Source organism: Aulostomus chinensis, chromosome 10 (assembly GCF_037954235.1).
Source record: "Aulostomus chinensis isolate RoL2024-O1b breed Wild chromosome 10, RoL_Achi_v1.0, whole genome shotgun sequence".
Taxonomy (NCBI): Eukaryota; Metazoa; Chordata; class Actinopteri; order Syngnathiformes; family Aulostomidae; genus Aulostomus; species Aulostomus chinensis.
Genome location: NC_141329.1, coordinates 18198158 through 18217888, shown reverse-complemented (window position 1 = coordinate 18217888; position 19731 = coordinate 18198158). Strand labels below are relative to the sequence as shown.

The 19731-nt window shown below is 42.0% G+C and overlaps 1 protein-coding gene across 3 annotated transcripts in view; it reads right to left on the bottom strand.

The window, feature by feature from the left end:
- The window catches only part of dscaml1 (Down syndrome cell adhesion molecule like 1), a 103007-nt gene that overhangs the window by 34194 nt on the left and 49082 nt on the right, over nt 1-19731 (bottom strand). For all 3 annotated transcript variants that reach the window (XM_086216226.1, XM_086216227.1, XM_086216228.1), the window contains 2 exons: nt 408-554; nt 28-306 (listed from right to left, as the gene is read on the bottom strand). In XM_086216226.1, the coding sequence (XP_086072352.1) occupies nt 28-306; nt 408-554 (426 nt within the window). The remainder of the gene's footprint in view (nt 1-27; nt 307-407; nt 555-19731) is intronic.

The window sequence follows — 19731 nt, the reverse complement described above, 5'->3', positions numbered from 1 at the left end:
ATTCTATCTATCCATCTCCTTACCCACCTACAACATTGAGGTGACCTGTCACCTCTTTGGAACCAAAGCTGTTGGTGACCTCACAGATGTAGTTGCCGCTGTCCTCGAGCCTCAAGTCAGAAATTGTGAGGCCAGTGATGCGGCGTGTCCAGCGAGAGTCTGCTGGTAATGGCCGTCCATCCTTTAACCATCTGATGGTGGGGTTTGGATATCCAGATGCGATGCAGGGTAGTTCCACACTGTGACCCAACTGCATTTCACCAGACTGGAAACTGTCCAGCACTGACGGGGTGGACTCCGTAGGGTCTGCAGGTGAAAGAAAAATATAAAAAGAAAGAAAATGCCCTCACATACTGCACTCAAGTTCTGTATAAAACAACGATTGGAAGTGGTGACTCATTACATACCCATAACAGAGAGCCTGGCTCCATTGCTCTGGCGAGTCTCTCCACTGTACTTGTGCTTTGTGATGCAGCGGTAGGTGGACAGAGCATCTTCCTTTTGCACTTCTGAGATATACAGAGCGCCAAATGAGGTCAAGAAAAAACGGTTACCTGTAGAGGGCAAGAGAGAGGAAGCAGGTAGAAAAGAAGAAACAGATCAATTATTTTGGCCGCAATTACACTCTGAAAAGAAAAGTTCTGACTTTATTCATTCTAGGCAAATGTTTTTGTATTGGTCTTGGTTGGTTGAAGTGTCAGTGTTGTGCCGTGAATATCTGTCACCCTTTCTCTTTAATGGGGGAACATTCTTTCCAGCTAAGTATCATTAATTATCTATCTGAGTAAAGAAGACGCAAGTGTTCTGAATTCAATGTTTTCTTTATTATTATAGACTAAACACATATATTGAAAAATAGGAGTAACACGGGTATATTAATACTGGTTAGTTAATACTCAGTTAGGTAAAAGAGTGTTGAATAAGGATTACTCAGCATAATTAACATTTTTATTAGTACTCTTCATGTCCCATAATGTTAAGTACAAGTAACACCTTACCCTCACCTCCCAAATTCCATCCAAATCTCTCTGAATTTTACAGTTACCATGAACAAAATTAGCATGGTTAAAAGACTGTTAACTAACTTTTATAAATGTATCCATTCAGTAAAGTTTTAACAAAATGTGAAAAAAATGGTGTGAATTAAGTTATTATAGATAGTAGTAGTTTGCTTTACTGTAAGTCTGATTATCATAAAAACATCATCTGAAGAAATTCATAAATCTATTGAGCATATTATTAGGCGCTAACCTCCTAAATCATAAGACTCACTCAGCATAACCAGAGTACCTTAAGAGCAGGAACACTGATTTGAAATAAATAAAGTACGACTGTAAAGTACTTGTCAAAGGGCCCAACCACAGCACTTAGTGGGACACATGGGAGCTTTTAACATCCTCTATCCCATCCATCCAGTCAGATATACACAATAGAGAAAGACAAACGAGAAGAGGAAGAAAAAGAGAATAGGAGAATTATTGTACGTGTTAATAATTGATGTGTGTGTGTGTGTGTGTGTGTGTGAACAGATTAGTGTCATTGTAATCTCATATCAGTGACTTCTTGTGATTTATCTACATGTCAATAGAGAGATATGTTTGTGTGTGTGCATGCATGTGTGCATGTGTGTGTGTGTGTGTGACAGAGAGAAGGACAGAAAGCGAAAGCAACAGAGACTAAAAAGATGAGGCGAGTGAATTTCAGTGTTTGATTCTTTACGCTTCTCTGAGTCTTTTTGTATTCAGTTTCCTCAAAGGGTTATTTTAGATAGTGTGCACGTCAGAGTTTGTGGTAGATTGCAGATTGTTTGGTTATGCGAATACTTCTGCGGCGTGTGTATGAGTGTGTATATGTTTGTGTGTGTGTATATGAGAGAGAGAGAGAGAAGGAGAGTGAGAGTGAACATGTGAGCTGTTGTTTGCTATACATGTTTCAGTATCTTTTTACAATGTTGACAAGAGGTGGCTTCAGTAAAACACAGCAGTATGAATAACTGAAATATTCCATCCACCACACGTAAGCACACACATATTCATGCGCGTGCGCGCGCGCACACACACACACACACACACACACACACACATCCTTGTACTTTTATCTTTGTGAGGACAGTCACTGACATAATGCATTCCCGAGCCCCTCACCCTAAACCTAACCATCTCAACTGACTGCCTGACCCTAACCTTGACCCTAAAACTAACAAAAACCTAACTCTAACCTCAACCCTAAAACCAAGTCTTGACCTTCAAGCGTCCCTTTGAATATGTGAGGATCGGCTAAAATGTCCTCACTTTCCAAAAATGTCCTCACTCTGTTGGTAAAATACATATTCTAGTCCTTAATATGTAGCAAGTACAAGAACACACACACACACACACACACACACACACACACACACACACACACATGCACACACGCAGTTCCAAGCAGTAGGTTACCCCACAGAAGAGTAAATTTATTCAGAAACGTTTAATTGATGAAAAGAGGCATTGTGGTGTGAGTACTCAGGTACTTCAGCGAACCAATGTGGTTTTTTTTTTAAGTCGACACACTCAGCACACACATGCTAAGCCTAATTTTTTTTTACTGTGAAACTAACTTGTTGTATACATCAGAGTGCCGATAGTCTCGGTGTGTATCGATGAACATGAACATTTGAATGTAAAGGCAGGTATCAATAAGCGGTTAGTATATGTGTGTGTCCTGCCACAATGTGTACAACGACAATCGATGCATTTTATGGCTGCACAGCTCTAACCAAAGGAGATTTATTAAAACCGAGAGGATTGGCCTGGCTCCCTGCCACACACACACACACACACACACACACACACACACACACACACCTTCTACTATTCTAACTAGAAAGACACATGAGGGAGATGGTGTTGGGGAATGATGATCGAGCTATGATCCCTTTGGACTTCCAGATCCAAACTGACAAAATGGTTATGGCTAACCAACTGAACACCGTGTTGATGGACAAACAGAAGCAGAAGTTAGTGGTGATAGATGTAGTGATGCTAACCAAATGTAACATCAAGAAGAAGGAATATATGAGAAGCTGGACAAAGACCATGGGCTGAAAGGGGAGATGGAGATGAGGTAGGGAGTAAAGGCAACAGTGTTGTCAGTAGACATTGGTGTACTGTGACCCCCGCCCAACTGGGAGAGTGGCTCCAGCAGAATCCCAGTACAGCATTGGAGGTCTCTGTCCAGAAGCATGCAGTCCTAGGAACAGCAAAGACACTGTGCAGAACCCACTGGTAGAGGACCAAAGCTTGAGGAATACAAACACAGACACCAATGAACATTCTCTCTCTCGAGCTATCTTGCTCTCTTTCTCTCTCTATCTCCCTGTATCTCTCAAACACACGGTCGCACACAGACACACAAACACTTTCATGTGAGTCAGACTGTTGTGCTGAGAGCTAGGGGACGTAGGCTGTAATTTTCAACCCTGCCCTATTGTTCCAACCTGGGTATTAAGCTTTACAGGATAATATGCGCTTGTTGAGTAGAACCCTGTATAACACACTGCTACACTCTGTCACAACATGCCTGGAGAGAGAAAGACAGACCAGAGGGAGGGTGGAGGGGGGGAGTAAGAAATTCAGAGACTGTTAAGAATGTAGAGAGAAGTGGTGCAGTAGAAATTAATGAGTGGGAGCTTGTCACTGGCTTTAGAGGAATGTATGATGTATTCTATCATTCCTCCCAAGTTGTCTCTCTCTCCTTAACATGTCACTCTTTATTTTTTTCTGCTTATTCACAGTGTGGCAACTTTGCTCCATGCAGATGATTTTCTTTGTCTTTCTTTTTTTGGGAAATAATCAGTTAAAGTCAAAATAAAACAGCCTTTTGGTAATGTCTGCAATTGCTACTCTATCATAACATATTTCCAAGTGAAACAGCTCAGAATGGAGGGAAATGACATTGACTGGAAGGCTGAGAAGAGGGTGTCTCTAGATCCAGAACTGCTTCATCTGGTGTATTCAGATTCAGGTGATACACTGATGGGTCAGCAGTATCCCTCATAGACAGAGTGACCAGGTCAACCCTGCTCTTTTAGTAGCCTGTGTGCTGAAGCTGTCCTCTGTAAAATACCTTGTATATAATCTAGAGCTCTCACACATCCAGCTTTCCTCAACATGAATAGAATTGAGCCACACCTGTAACCATCCTATTTTAAAAAACGAAAAAACGAAAAAACAACAACAACAAAACAGTGTTTGGGGTGGCAAATAGCCAAATACAAACCAGCATTAACATTTGCGTTAACATTTTGGGTGTAACAGTAGCCAGTGGTAAGTTCCGTGCAGTGTCTAAACCTCATTCCCCTGTACTTCAAGAACCTCCCTTGCAAAAGTTGCAGGGTTCACATTCAGGGTCCTATTCAAAGCATGGAGCAAGCTGTCAATCAGTCAAGAGCAAGGATTATTGCTAGTTTCAGCCCTGCACATACAATGTTTTCACACCAAGTACCTCTGCCCTTTGACTAGCAAATAAACTTGCACTCCACCAGCACCATGAAGTGTGGTCTGGCATCAACAGGGTACATTGCTTGTTTGGGACACCAGAAAATGTTTGCGCTATAGACCAAGAAGAGGCTGGTCTTTGGTCTACTGTGTTATGTGCGAAGTGCTATTTAAAGGGCGAATCAATCAGATGAGCAGATGCGCTGCATTGCAATATGGTTCAATGAATGCTGAAAATCTGGAAACACTGGCTGCAATGGGCTTTAAAGCGCATGACACGAGGCACTCTGTTTGTTTTGACTGATCATGCCCGAATCACAATCCATCCATCCATCCATCCACCATTTTCTACCACTTATCCTGTTTAGGGTCGCAGGGGGGCTGGAGCCTATCCCAGCAGCCTTCGGGTGAGAGGCAGGGTTCACCCTGGACGGGTCGCCAGTCCATCACAGGGCCAACACATGGAGACAGACAACCATTCACACTCACATTCACACCTACGGTCAATTTAGAGTATCAATCAGCCTCGTTCCCATTTGCATGTCTTTGGATTGTGGGAGGAAGCTGGAGTACCAGAGAGAACCCACGCAGGCACAGGGAGAACACGCAGACTCCACACAGAAAGATTCTGTGCTTGAACCCGGGCTCGAACCCGGAACCTCCTTGCTGTGAGGCAACCACTAACCACTGCACCAAATCACACTGCCTACATCACACTTATGAATAATTAGGCATATAGTGACTGACTCTGTGCAGTGCACCATGGTTTGTGCTCTGATTTTACACCCCATAAGTACTAAAAGGAAGCCCAACAAGCCCCAAATGCATGGCCCACACGTAGCACCATCTGCCAACTAACTTTTGCCATAGATCGATAAATAAGGCCCACAGTTGTTGTACACAACACATGTGCCATAAACACATAACCAATTTTGCTTTACAGAAGGAAAAGCTGATTGAATTTAGGCACAACAATAAAAAATATATATATATATAGGGTCCTTTTTTGGCATATACTGTTGAATAGGTAAACAATGAGGTCAGGGATTAGAACTAAAACGGTTAAAATTGCATTTTTCATTTTAGCAGAACTTAAAATGTTTTTTTTCTGCAAAATGTTGGAAATACATTAAGAGTCAATTTCAATTTCTTCAAAGGGTTCAACTTGCATGTTTTAAAGCATTATGAGAAGCTCAGTACCATAATTGAAAATACAAATAGCTCTAAATTTAAAGGAAAACCTGATTTTACTTTTTTAATTTGATATCAATACACTCTGACATGGTTCTTGTATAACCGTATAATATTTTATTCTATTTACTGAGAGACATTTCAATGAAAACCTTTGAAAGACATGAAAGCATGAAAAAGATCTCGTACATGTCAAGGGATTTAACATCATTTCTTTCATGGTACAAAAGGATTAATTGATAATCCACTGAAATTATTCATACATTTTCTTTTCAACTAATCAATTACTCAATTCAGGCCTAAACCAGATTAGCAAAAATATTCATTGATAAAACTGGATTATTGTTCCTTCGCTGGAATGCTTCAGTTTCCCACTAATCCCAACTTCCTTTATCCTCTTTTCCTTCCCTGATATTTCATTTCTGGTCACTTCCTCTGAGGCAGTGGAGGAGAGGAAGTGACCCTACAGAAAGGAGGACAGCAGATGGAGATTGATGTAGAGAAAGATAGGGAGATAAATAGAAACACGCCATTGGGAGTGACAGTGGAGGGAGTGAGAGGGATGGTGGGCCTGAAGGCCTGAGAACCACACATGGGTAAAAACAATACCTCTACATCTTTGTCTCCAGCTGCCTCTCTCTCTCTCCCTCTGTCTCTCTCTCTCTCTCTCTCCTTGCAAGCCTTTCCTTCTGGGAGATGGGATCAATTCTCGTCTAGTCTGCCTACGCCTCCAGGAGTTTGTTGTTGTTGTAGTGTATGTTGTGCATCTGTGTCAGTTTTTTTTCTTGCTGTGGGAGGCACGATGAGCTTTTTGAGGTCTATCCCACACCCAAGGGAGGCACAAAATCCCCTCACTTCTTCTGTACTGCCTGACCCCTTCTTTTCTGTCTTTTTTCTATTAGCATGGCATCTTTTCTCCAATCCTCTTTCTCTCCTCCTCCAGTCTCCCCTCTGCCCTCTACCTATTTTTTATCACCGCTTTTTCCCCCTTCGAGTCTGTTCTCCCTTTTCCCTTCTCTTTCAGGGAGGTCTGTAAGTAATGGAATCAGTTCAGCTGATCAGCCTGAGGCAGAAAGTCAAGCCAAGTGCAGAGTGAATCCGCTGCCGGATGCATGTGTGTGCACGTATGCCAGAAATCTCACAGACAGACATACACATGCAAATAACGAGACAGAAAGACAGCGAGAGAGAGAGAGAGAGAGAGAGAGAGAGAGAGAGAGAGAGAGAGAGAGAGAGAATGAAGAAAAAGGATAAGGAAGCCCTGGAGCAGCACTTGTCTTCCCCAAAATTCCCCCAGAGAGATAGAACACCCCTCTTTTTTGAGATATGTGGGGGAGAGACTGCAAGGAGAGGGGATATGGAGCAAGAGGAGGAGGATGAAGGTGTAAGAAAAGTGCAGCTATATATAACCCAGTATATTGCTGCTATTTTTTTAAACAATTAGAAAGTAGAGAGACAAAGAACATGAGAGATAATGAACTATGGGAAAATAAAATGTTCATGTTAAAGGACGAATTGCAATATAAAATAAAAAGATAAAAAACGAAAGGAAAAATTAGACAAGATGTACATATTTTAAGATGTTAACTAGTCAGAGGTGAAAAGAAACACAGGAATAGATGAAAGAGTGAGTGAAAACAGACAGATTAACAGACAGAAAGAGAAAGAGAGGAAATGGCGTAGGTAAAGAGGTTGTTCTTGGTGCTGCCATGCAAATGAAGGCAGTGCTGCAGCTATGCTAACTAACTGCAATTCACACTGTTGGACTCATCACTTATTAATGCTCTAAAGCTCTCCCTCCCACCCTTCTTCCCATCTCTTTCTCTCTCTCTTCCTCTCTTTAACCATTTCCCTCTTCCCCGCTCTCACCAGGATCTTTCTTTTTTTTGTTCGCTTTTTTCTCGCTCGCTGTTGCTAGGGCCCGTGGTCTCACGTGACAGCAGCTGGGTAGGGGGCGCTGCGGCGGTGGTAACAGCTACATATGCAAGTGTGAGTTTAGTGTGTGTTTTGCATGAATGTGTGCAAGCTGTGTGTGCAACAGAGGACCCTTCATTAAGGGTAAAAATGAAATCAGCTATTTAAATGATGGAGATGGAGATCAGAGGAGAGCAGAGGAACTGCTGAATGGATTCGTAATTGATTCACAAGCCAGGACTAAAGGCCACAGAGGAGCTCACCATGTCTCTCCATGTATCATATCATTTCATTTTTCCATCTCTGCATTTCAAGAAAAAAACAGATGCAGAGCACACTCGTGATTGTTGGGTCAAGGATTGACAAAGGGCTAACGTGAACAACCAGCTTGTCGGGGCAGTAGCTGATCAAATGGACTGCTCAAAAATACACACAGATGTATACACTCACACATACACTCACAGTCTGTCTCCTGATTCTCACCATCTACACATTCCTACACCCACAAGTCTCACAATCCATATTTGCACGAAACAAATTGTCAGAATGTGTGTGTTTTGGTGCGGAACTTCCTCAAGACAGGCTGGTGCAACAGCGAGCAGACAGTGGTGAACTCCTACACATCCTTATTTATTCTCCTTTTGATTTCACTTTTCATTTCTGCTTTTCTTCTCTCCTATAATTTTCTTTCATGCTTCCTACATGCATCAGCTTATCATTAAAACACTGATTTTACCAGCCTTTAACTCTCAGTCTTAATTTGCTGTAGGGATATGAATATGAGAGACCATGTCAAATGCGAGGCATTATGTCAGAACAATGACCTGCACCATAGAGAGTGTCCTGAGCTATGGATACACTGTGTGGTTTTCCAGCTGCACCACAGAGAAGAGGAAAGACCTGCAGCTGATCATCAAGACTGCCCAAAAAATCATCGGCACCCCTCTCACACCCCTGCATCAGATCTACTCCGCTCGTTTGGAAAACAGAGCTGGAAAAATCAGGTCTGACTGGACACACCCTGGACAAGGTCTTTTTGACCCCCTTCCCTCTGGCAGGCTCAGGGTCATGAGGGCATGGACAGAAAGACTGAGAAACAGCTTCTTCCCCAGGGCTGTGAAAGCTCTGATGACAGCCTGAACTGGACCGTTGTTGCACCTTCCATCCTGCACTTTACTTGTGCTGGACATTCAATTCACAAACCTACAATATCACTGGACTCACTGCACTATCCTTTATTCTATTCTATCCTGTTATTTACTTTCTGTTATTTTCTTATTTATCTGTTTATGCTGCTGTGTGACAGACTGTGTCCAACAAAATTTCATTGCACAGAAATGTTCAACGACAATAAAGAAACCTTAAACCTTAAACCATTGTGCACAAGTGTCTGTTCACAAATGATAGACGCAATGAATAAGTGACTGTGTGTTAATGCCTGTTAGTATTAAAAACTCAAGATTCACCATAGCTGTAGCTGCTGCAGCTTCAGAATTGCAAAGAATTTTTTTGTAGTTCAATGTTATTTTGGCAGATATGAAGACTGCTTAAGATTAAGATTTTAGAGAAATCTACCTCCTTCTTAAAAGCATCCATTGACCCATGCTTAAATGTGAATGGTTCAATGGAAACAGTGTTTTGTATCTTTTTTTTTTCTTTTTTGTTCCTCTTCATTTCCAAAGGCCACTGACCTTTTGAAGGCTAATCCCCTAATCCTACAGTAGTCTCATCTCCTAGTGAGCACACTGTAGAGATTTTAAGATAACTAATAAATCTGGATTTGATTTGGTTCCATTCTTTCTGAATATATGGGATGAAGTACCAAAATCTGTGGGAAAAAAAATACAAAAAATAAGAAGTTGTGGAGACATTCAGAACCATGGACAGCTACATTACAGTAGCATCAAGATCACCGGTTGTGGTGGCTTTGTGACTGCACACAAAACAATAGAGGAAATACTTTGGTCCCTTGGTAGAATATTTAGGAACAAGTACACCATAATGGTAGCTACAGTGAATACTGCGGTGAAGCACTAAAACAATAATGTGTCACTTCAGTGGGGAAAAAATAATTTTTCACTACCAACACCAAAACAAACAGTATAAAAGAATGGTAAACTTTGTGGATGTCTTGTTGGGAGGAAAACATGGTGTTACAAATGCAGAGTGTAAAAATGGTATAAAGAAAATCCAAGAAATTACAAGGTAATCCAAAAAATTCATCAAATATCAGTATAAAAATGCAATCAATTAAGGACAGAAGCAGCAATTCATACAGCTCATTCAATGAAACACATGCGAAAACTTTGTTTTGATGCAAAATGACCATCCAGCTAAGATGTGTGCCACCAGGTCTTTCATAGGCCTGGTCTCATATAACAAGCAATTAAAAAAAAAAGAAAAAAACATTCCCTTGTTTGTACTTGGTATCAACTGTCCGGGTAGAACTACAGAACTTGAATTAAATATGTGCATAGGCCCATGGTTTGGGTTTCCTGAAAAAAAATGTTGTTGTTTTTTTCTGTCAGAATTAAAAAGGCACAGACATTGTCATTCTGTCAAAACCCCTTACATCTTAGCAACAGTTTTACCTCCATCAAGGAGATAATGTGCCTTCATGTGTTTTTTTTTGGTTTGTTTGTTTGCAGGACTTAATTCTAAAACAAAACTGATGCATGGAATTTTCATTAAATTTGGTGGAAATATAGGACATATTACAAGGAATAAGTGATTTAGGCAATTACAATTTACAAATTTCCCCCTGTCCACTGCCCTGATGATTTTGATGAGGCATTCTTTTTTGCCCCAGGTGTCACAAGTGTCAAATCCTTTTCCAGTTCCATCAAGAGTCAATGAAAACCACAACTAGGAAATCACAATCACAAGGGTGAACAAATATTTTATATTGAATTGATTTACTTTTATGTTGAAATGGTGAATGTTTTTTTTCAAAATACTTGATGAATTTTCAAAAATTATGACTCATCCCTATAAACTTTTCCCTGCTAATATAGCTACAACCCTCTGCTAGCTCACTTGCTCTAAATTATTAGGTTAACCCGCCATTCTGTCCAGAACTATGGTGGCAGGCAGAAAGTTATGGTGAAATTTCTTATTGTGGGGTGCAATTAAGTGTGGTGAGGAATCCTGACAGCCGTTTGCTGTTCTCACGTGACCTTGCTACTCATAACTTATCAGCTCTGACTTAGCTGATAAACGCTGTTGTCGAGAGAAATGCACCATAATAGATGATGAGTATGATCATAAAACCAGTACTGGTTTGCTCAAAAAATTGATAAGGCCAGAATGTAAGACTGGAAAAAGCAGAACATGAAGCATTTGCTCTTTCAAAAATAATGAACAGGTAAGCATTTTTTTTTTCCAGAGTGAAAATGAATGAAAAGAGTCAGGCCTGATCTCTCCCTTCTCCTCCTTCTTCTCCTCCTCCTCCTTCCTCAACTCCTTCTACTGGCTAATTTATTTGATAATTACCAAGGGCCCATTATGGCTGATTTCAAGGAGGCACTGGGAAGGTCTAGTAAAAGCTATTTCATTTGAGATGCTCATATTTAACAACACTTCTTGCATCTCTCTCTCTCTCTTAAACACACACACACACACACACACACACACACACACACACACACACAAACAGAACTTGTACATAGAGTCCATTCAGACCCAATGTGTAATTAACACCTTCATCACCTTTATTTACACTTAGTAGCACACGTGTCGTGTGTGTATTTAAAGCATACAGTGAGTGCGCACACAAACACACACACACACAAAACACACACAGGCAAATGCATGTGTGAGGGTTGAGAGGTTGGAAGGGGTGAAAGATAATAAAGATTGGATTCTAATAAAATGCTCTCATCCTCCTAAATCCCCCATCCGCCCTCTCCCCCTACCTGCCATATTAACACCCCATTACAAGGGCAGATGAATGAAAATGAACAGAGCTGTGATGATTCCCCGAGTGTCAAATCAATACCAGTCCCCTCCTCCTCCTCCCCCACGCAGCCTCCCCTCTCCCTTCATCTTTCCCTTTGCCGCTATCATTTTTCTATTTTCCTCTCCAGTGTTGGGTGTGAAGAATTGGCATGTGTTTGACAAAGGGAAATCTACACCTAGTGACAAAAGGCTCTGTCCCTATCTACTATGAAATGAATGATGCTTGCTCCTGTCTCCTCTCTATTCACATTCAAAGTAGTCTATAATGGATAAGTGCTACGAGAACAAGCCTGACATAGAAAAGAGCCACAAAGACGACGTACTAGCGCCACTTTTTTTTTTTTTACTAAATCAGAGACAAAAAGCTTACATAAGAACTGGGAAGAGGTTATGTCAAAAAAACAGAAGAAGGTTAATAAAGAAGAGTTGTGCAAGTTTCAGTCCCTCTCTGAGTGGGCATACAAAGGAAGAATAATTGAAGAGGAAAACAGTCTGTCCTTATCTCTCGACAAGTGCTCTGCTTTTGCAGCCCCAACCCTTGACCTTCTCATTCTCCTCTCCCCCCCGTCATCTGTTTTCAGGTTCAGTTTCAGGACAGGTATGCAGGGGCCTAATGCCCTCATTAAAAAAGCATGCTTCATCGTCAAATGCCAGCTGCATACACCCAACATCATCACCACCTTCCCCTCTTTTGCTGCTTCTGTGGTTTCTGTGTTTTCAGCTTCTGTTGCTGGTGCTGTCTCTCTACTTCTCTTTCTATATCTGTTGTTAAAAGGTGACACCCCATACACCCACACACTCCTCACCCTCTCTGAACAACTCAAGCTAGAGACGAGAGAACGAAAAAGAGAGGAAGAAGAAAAAACAAATAAAGGAAATGGAAAAATGCACTCATCCCAAACCAAAAGAAATAAGAAAGAATGAAAAATCGGATAATCTGTCTGTTTTGATCATCAGCCCACCCCTGCTTTTCTTCATCCCAGTCTTTCCGTCGGTAATGGTTAAAGGTCTCTTCCACACTTAACTGACCTTAATTGGAATGTCCATAAATATTCAAGAAGCAAAATGAAGGCAAGGGTGGATGTCTGGATGGAGAGATGAAGAGAAATGGTTGAGACTATTTTTTGTGAGAAGAGAGGAAAACTCTGAAGATTGTCTCCGCATTGTCTTCTATCCTGTTAAAATCCTGTGTGGTATATTGCAGCGCACACAACACACAAACCAAAAAAACAAAAAAAACAATTCTCTATTTGGTCACTTGTCAACATGTGGTGCATTGGGTCGCTCTTGTCGTTAATTATTTAGTCTCATAGATAATAGATAAAGACATGCTCAGCAGTCATGAGAAGGCTAACAGGACATATCTAATGCATTATAAACACAATGCAAACACACAGGGCCAAATCTACTAAAGCATGGCCTTATTTCAGCTGTGGAGAACACAAAAACAACATTTTGTGAATGGTATAATATCCCAGACAGGTCTGTTCTTTTTTGTGATTATGTCATCCATTATGAAGAAGACACAGTACAGAGAATGAAGAGTGTTCATGGATTTTCTGGCAGCAGCACTTTGACTTTCAGCTTTTGTAAATGACTCTACTGTCTATTTCGGTAAAATTAAGCCACTGCACTGTATGCACACAGTTCTGAAACACTGGTAGTATGTAGGAGTAGCTGTGCGTATGAGAAGGATGCCAGCACATTTGTAATAAACTCCCATACTAATCAATAAAACCTTGCTCTGTGTAAAGGCATGTTGTCCTCAGTCTGACTGCTACAGTGCCACAGCATGTAAGCAGCTCCACAGTGACACATACTGAATCTCAGGGAGCAGGAGGTCACCATGGAGCATGGCCTATGTGTGGATGACTGCACCTTGCATGGCAGGCGGACAAGGGGGGTTGGGAGAGGGTTTGCCATTCTCCTATGCATTCCTTCCCTGGCTCCCCTCGTTCGCCTGCGCCACCGTGATGATGCATCATTCACCACTGTTGCTGGGCATCTTGGCGACAGAGACCCAAAAGAGGATGAAGAGGAGGAGACAGAGGAGGAGTCAAGGTAGGAGAATGAAATGAGGGATGATGGGAGGCAAAAGAGCTGCAGACACAGATGTTGCAGATTGGAGTTGGAGTAGTGGTGACATGCTAAAAGCAGCTCCCCAGACGTTGTGGGGAGGCCTGAGGGGCCAGGAGCGCCTGAGGTACGTGCTTGGAAGAGGAGGGGAGCACCCCTGCATAACAGCGGCTCACCCTCCCTCCCTGCCTGACTGTGTCTCTGTCTCTTCTGCCTCACTGCCCCCCTACACTCTGTCCCACTTTAGCCCAATGTCACTGCCAGAGCAAGGGGGAGGGGACATAGAAGAGGCAAACAGAGAGGAAGGGAGGAATTTGGAAGACGAAGAAAAAGAAGAAGAAGATTCCAGGGTTGTTGAGTAGCGTAAAGAGGAATGTCTTACAATCCTGTGCCTGGGAATTCTTTTGTCTCCTTGTCCCACAAACATACCACACCCAGCATATGTAGGATTGCACCTGCAGTCAAGCACAAACTCCCTATTGCATGTACACTTGTACATGCATACAAACAGAGGTTGGCTAGTCAGGCGTGCTTTGTGGTCTTGTCAGCTGATCCAGCATCCCATGGCATGTTTGAGTGATATGTGACTCTTGAAGATAAAAGATGTTTAACATGACAAATAGAGCAACTAAAGGGAAACAATTCAATACACAACCACATCACATTCACTTCCTTGGTTTTTGTCACCGTTAAATGTAACTAGGACATCACATTTACCATTACAGCTACAGACCGCATAATTTAGTACTGGCCTTTACAATAGCAATAGTCATAATAAAGATAGTAAGTGTGGGGATGAAAGGTGTGTGTGTGCGTGTGTGTGTGTGTGTGGGGGGATAAATCAAAGTTGCTAAGGAATGAAAAAAGGCTGAGGGCGCTGTCAGTGTTAGGATGGGCAATTAGAAATGATGGAAATACAGGTTGGAGGTGTGTATAATGGATGCTGTAGCACTGCTATTATCCTCCCTCCATATACAACTGCCCAAAAGGAAAGAGAGACAGGAGAGGAAAAAGAGAGCAGCAAGTCATATCATGTCTCAGGCAGCAGAAGCTTAACCTGCTCAGGCCTATCGGTTGTGGGGGATAGTGAGAGTAACAGATTTGTCATAATCAATGTACTATAACGCTCCAATCTCTGTCATGATAGACCCATCACTTAGCCATTTATTTTAGAACTGGATTGGTTCAGAAATCCCATGAATCAAGACGAGGGAAGCAACAGACTGTTAAAGTGCAATAAATGCAACCTTGAGTAAATTTAAGATCATGTAAGAAAAACGGACAGACAGAGGTGGGGCTGGACATGGCAGAGAATTTGTCTCTTCATCTTATAATAATAGTTCTTTATAGGAAATGACTGCTTATTCCAAGAATTTACCAAAAATCCAGCAGAAACCTTGTAGAGATGTATTTGGGAATCAAGCCATTACAGATCAGACTGTAGAAATGTCATTAAATTCTTGTTGCATTTCTAAAAACAGTGACCTCTAATCAGATCAGAGCCCCGACTACAGTATGTCCTTTAAATCAAATTAGTCAGAACAGATGCAGTGCCACAACAAGAATGCACTCAGCATCTACTAAATTGGAACAAAATAAGACAGATTGCAGAATAACCCATTTGAAATTTCATGTAAAAAAGTTAAGCTACATCTGCGTTGACAGCCAAATGTATTGTGTTTTCAGGTTATGAGTCAATCAGAGATCATTCCACATGACCATTTAAATCTGACGACCTCCACTGCACTGTCTGTCCCCCAAACCTGTTGTGTCCTCAGAATCTAAATCTTGCGCCCTTCGACAAATTTACACACTCACTAATCTGAGCTGTGACCATGTAATGTAATGCTTTCTCTTAATCAAAATCAGGGAATAATGACACAAATACAGCCCCAAAGAGGCTAGTATGCCTTTCTACCATTATGTATCAGTTGCATATGCTAATTTTTTATCAACAATCAGGTCTTTATGTTTTTGTGTGTGTGTGTGTGTGTGTGTGTGTGTGTGTGGTATAAACACAGCAGTGTAGCAAAAAATGACCACTACTTAAAAGCAGATATGCTTCAAAACTTCCTCATGGATGTTCTAACCCAGATGAGCAACCCCCATGTGCCCCACCTTTACATGAACCTAAGGTGAACAACACTCCACAAATGGAATATATTCCTACAAAAGACACCTTTGCATCATACAAAATTACAAAACAAAATCTATGGAAGTACTGACCGTTAGCCTGGTTCCCTTATACATCTCTGATGGATGATTGTCCCTCCCGCCCCCTCCCCAGCTGTCCTGCAATCACATTGCTCTTGGCCTGTTCTGGTTTGAGCAAACTCACATCATTACTGAGATGGACACCCTCTAACACACACTGTACCGCATAGCTGTCAATAAGAGCTGGCAGGGGCAAATGTTACTCAGTCTTTAATGTGGTCTCAGGTCCTTTGTAACATTATCTTATGGTGCAATCCCTTCGAGCAGATGATGTTCCTGAATTGGAATGAAAATCTGTGGATTCACCACTTGGTTTAAGGCAGATTCTTTTGTCAACAGTGTCATCTCAATGGAATTTAAATATGTTCTCACTGACCTGTCAGATTTCTCCATAAAACATATACATGCTGTGTCAGCACAACAAAGTGATCACACTCGTCAAACCAGCCGGACTTTGAGGGGCACACATGCCTTGGCATGGTGTGGATCACCTAACGTGAGCAGTCCTTTATTCCCCAACCCAGAAACTCTCTGAAGGAACCCTGCTAATCATCAGCACTTCATCTGGCAATCAGGTGCAACAAAACCTGGGTGGAGGTGGAGAGAGACAGCCAAGGAACACATACAGCTGTAAACTGTTGTACCATAAATCTACGCAAACACGGTCATGAAATGGCACAGGCCTGTCTCATTTCTGTCTTGCAGTGTGTCCAGTTCATTTTGGCTTTTTTTTTTAAACATTTGTCCTCTGTTTGTTGTGGTGGGACTGGTTATGTCTGATCACAACAATGGATCAACAGGCTTGGTACAGCTAGACATTCAGCAGAAAATATGACAATTTCCTGACCCCTGTCCATGCCCCCAAATCTAGGTTTTATGACAGAAACTACCCGTGCACCCTCTCTTTTCACTGTCCACTCTCTGTCTGGCCCTATGCATCCCTCCCTGAAGAGTGGGAGGTCTCATCAAGGGCTGGCACTGAGACATGGCAGTTTGGCTTGAGGTAGTATTTGCCAAGGTCATTCAGCATGTCTGTTTGCACCAACATGAGAGAATTCCACCATCTTTTTTATTTGGATGCATTAGCAGCACAGATATGAGGGCATTTTTATATTTGATATATAATGCAGGATATGTTCAGTTCATAATGCAGAGTAGAGGCCATCTTATGAGGCTGCCTAGCTGTCTGCCTGCAGTAGAAATGCTGCTGCTGATTCTGCGGCTGCTGCTTGGTTTTAATGGGCCAGCAACTAAAGCTGAACCTGAAAATCATCGTAATGAGAGAGAATGAGATCCACATATGCAAAGGAGGGAGGAAGGGTAGGTAGATGGGGAAATCAGGTGAACAAGAGACAGAGGGGAGAGCCCCAGAAAGAGAAAAAGGAGATGGTGGGAAGGGGGAGTGAAAAGGAGAGACAAAGCAGGGTGAGAAATGAGGGAAAGTGATTCCTCTGCATCTCTGATTTGCTTGGGTGATATTCATCAGCGCAACAGAGCATAGGGGGGAATATATGGAGGGAGGCAGTAGGGAGGGCGGTGGGTAAAGAGAGAAAGAAATCAGAGGTGTTTTCTGCTTCTATAAGCCATTTGTTTTTATTAAGCTTCCCTGCCTTTCCTTGTTGCTGCTTCTTGTGCTCCACTGACAAGTATTTGTTTATGTTCGCTTACAAGGGTGTGTATGTCGTGATACTTACACAAACAAAATGTCTGGATTCCTTGTTGTAGTTTATACTAGAGGAAAGCACCACCAGAATATACTTAATTTAGTTTTAACAGGCTTTAAAGACAAGTGCGGCTTACATTCTGATATTTTATTGCCAACTGATAAAATGAATTTGACCGATAGCAAAAGCCTGCCTTAATGCTCCTCTGTGACATTTACCACTATTATTCTTCAAAAACTATTGTGGACAGATATTAATCATCCCAAATCTCAGAACCTTCTTTTCTGTTGCTGAAAATGCTCATTAGATGATCACAAATGCATTAATTCACCAATCAACCACATATGCTGAGAACTTAAGTGCCCAGACACTATCTATCATAGCATTTATGTAAGGCTGACGATCTTCTTCAATAAGACCGCAATTAAGCTTTTGTTCTTTCGTACAACAAAAGCTTTAAATTAAATAAATATCCAGTTGAGAATGATGATGATGATGGTGATGAAGATGATGATGATATAGCCAAAAAGCATAATGCTGTGAGACTAAAAAAAAGCAGAAAAACAAAACAAAACTAAGAGATACATCTATGGAGAAATGGCTGGAAAAGATTGAAGGATGCAGAGAGGGGAGAGCGGGTGGGGGGAACAGAAGAGAGGGAATGTGACAGAGTGGTGACAGAGGGAGAGAGCGGAGCGCTGTGTGTGTCAGGACTGTGTGTGTCTCTGTGCTTGTGTCCCCAGGCGCAGGCAAACATTAGCTGCATTAAGTGAGCTGACAGGTCCCTCCCCATTACCACTACTGGTGGCCCAGCGAGGGAAAGATGGGGGGGGGGGGGGGGGGGGCACTGTGGATCTTACCAGTCTTCACTACAATCCAAAATGTATGACTTGAATTCTCTACAGCACACACACACACACACACACACACACACACACTCACACACACACACACACACACACTATATCATATTTCTGCATAGAAACAAGGCCAGTAGAAAACTACTTTTATTTATTTGTTTGCATGCAGGCCAGATGAATATAAAAACAAAAACAAAAAAAACAAGGGATTTCAAACTGGTGCTACTATGCTGCACACACAACCTATGAATTCCCCTGATGTGCAGAAAAATACACTCCATATATCATACACAATGACAGCGCTGTGCTGTCTCTCGTATGAATGAGTTTATGCACAGCACAGTATGCTGTGAATTATGTGGAGCTGAATGTATCATGCCTTCTCTGCTTAAATATTGATTGTTGTCTTGTCTGGGGTTCAGGGTTAAAGACCATCTGCTACCTCCACCCTTCAATTATTCAGTCACACCACACCAACAGCTCCTTGTATCCCAACGCACATGTGTACACGCACAAATTAGCCCCTGTGGTTGCATTTCTAATACTATACATAATGTACTATGCAAAAAAATAGCTGAGTTATTTCATCCGTTACAATCATTCTGATGGAGTCTCCTTCATCACATTGCTGTGGGACAACTTCAGCACTCACACACACACACACACACACACACACACACACACACACACACAAATGAAGAACGAATGTCCATTACATGAGTTCAGCGGTACACACACTGGAGTAGCAGGAAGTCAACCCCTGCTTTCTGAGTGCTCCATGGGGAGGCTGAGAGTTAACATCGCACTGTGTTAAGGCCAGCTCCTCTGACCTGAACAAGAGCGCTGACGACAATAATGATCTGAAGCAGGAGGAGACTGAATGAAAGAGGACACAAGGAAAGAGAAAAAGTAGCGCAAAAGAGATAAATAGTAGAGGACAAGTGTGTGGGAGAAAAGAAGAGGCAAAACAGTGAAAGACAGCAAAGTCAAGAGAGGTTCTTGACCTCTGGCTATAGAGCTTGTCGCTATAGTGGAGGGGGGGGGGGTTGTTAGTGAAGATGTTTTTTCCTCAAATGCAATGCCTCCACGCTGCAGTCTGAGAGTGTGCATGTATTTGTGTGTGTGTTTGTGTGTAATCTCCCCAGGCAGATCCCTCTTTAGCCAAAGCAGTGAAGAATAGAGAAGAAAAGGGAAAGCCATCTTTATCCAAATCCAATTGTAGCTGGAAGGAGAGAGTAGAGCGAGGGAGATGGAGGAGGAGAGACGTGGAGGAGGAGGACGAGGAGGAGGAGAGGACGTTGTAATTTGTCTGAGGGATTACAAGGAGTGCTGGCAGACCATGATTGCATGTGTGTCCATTCATGTGTGTGTGTGTGT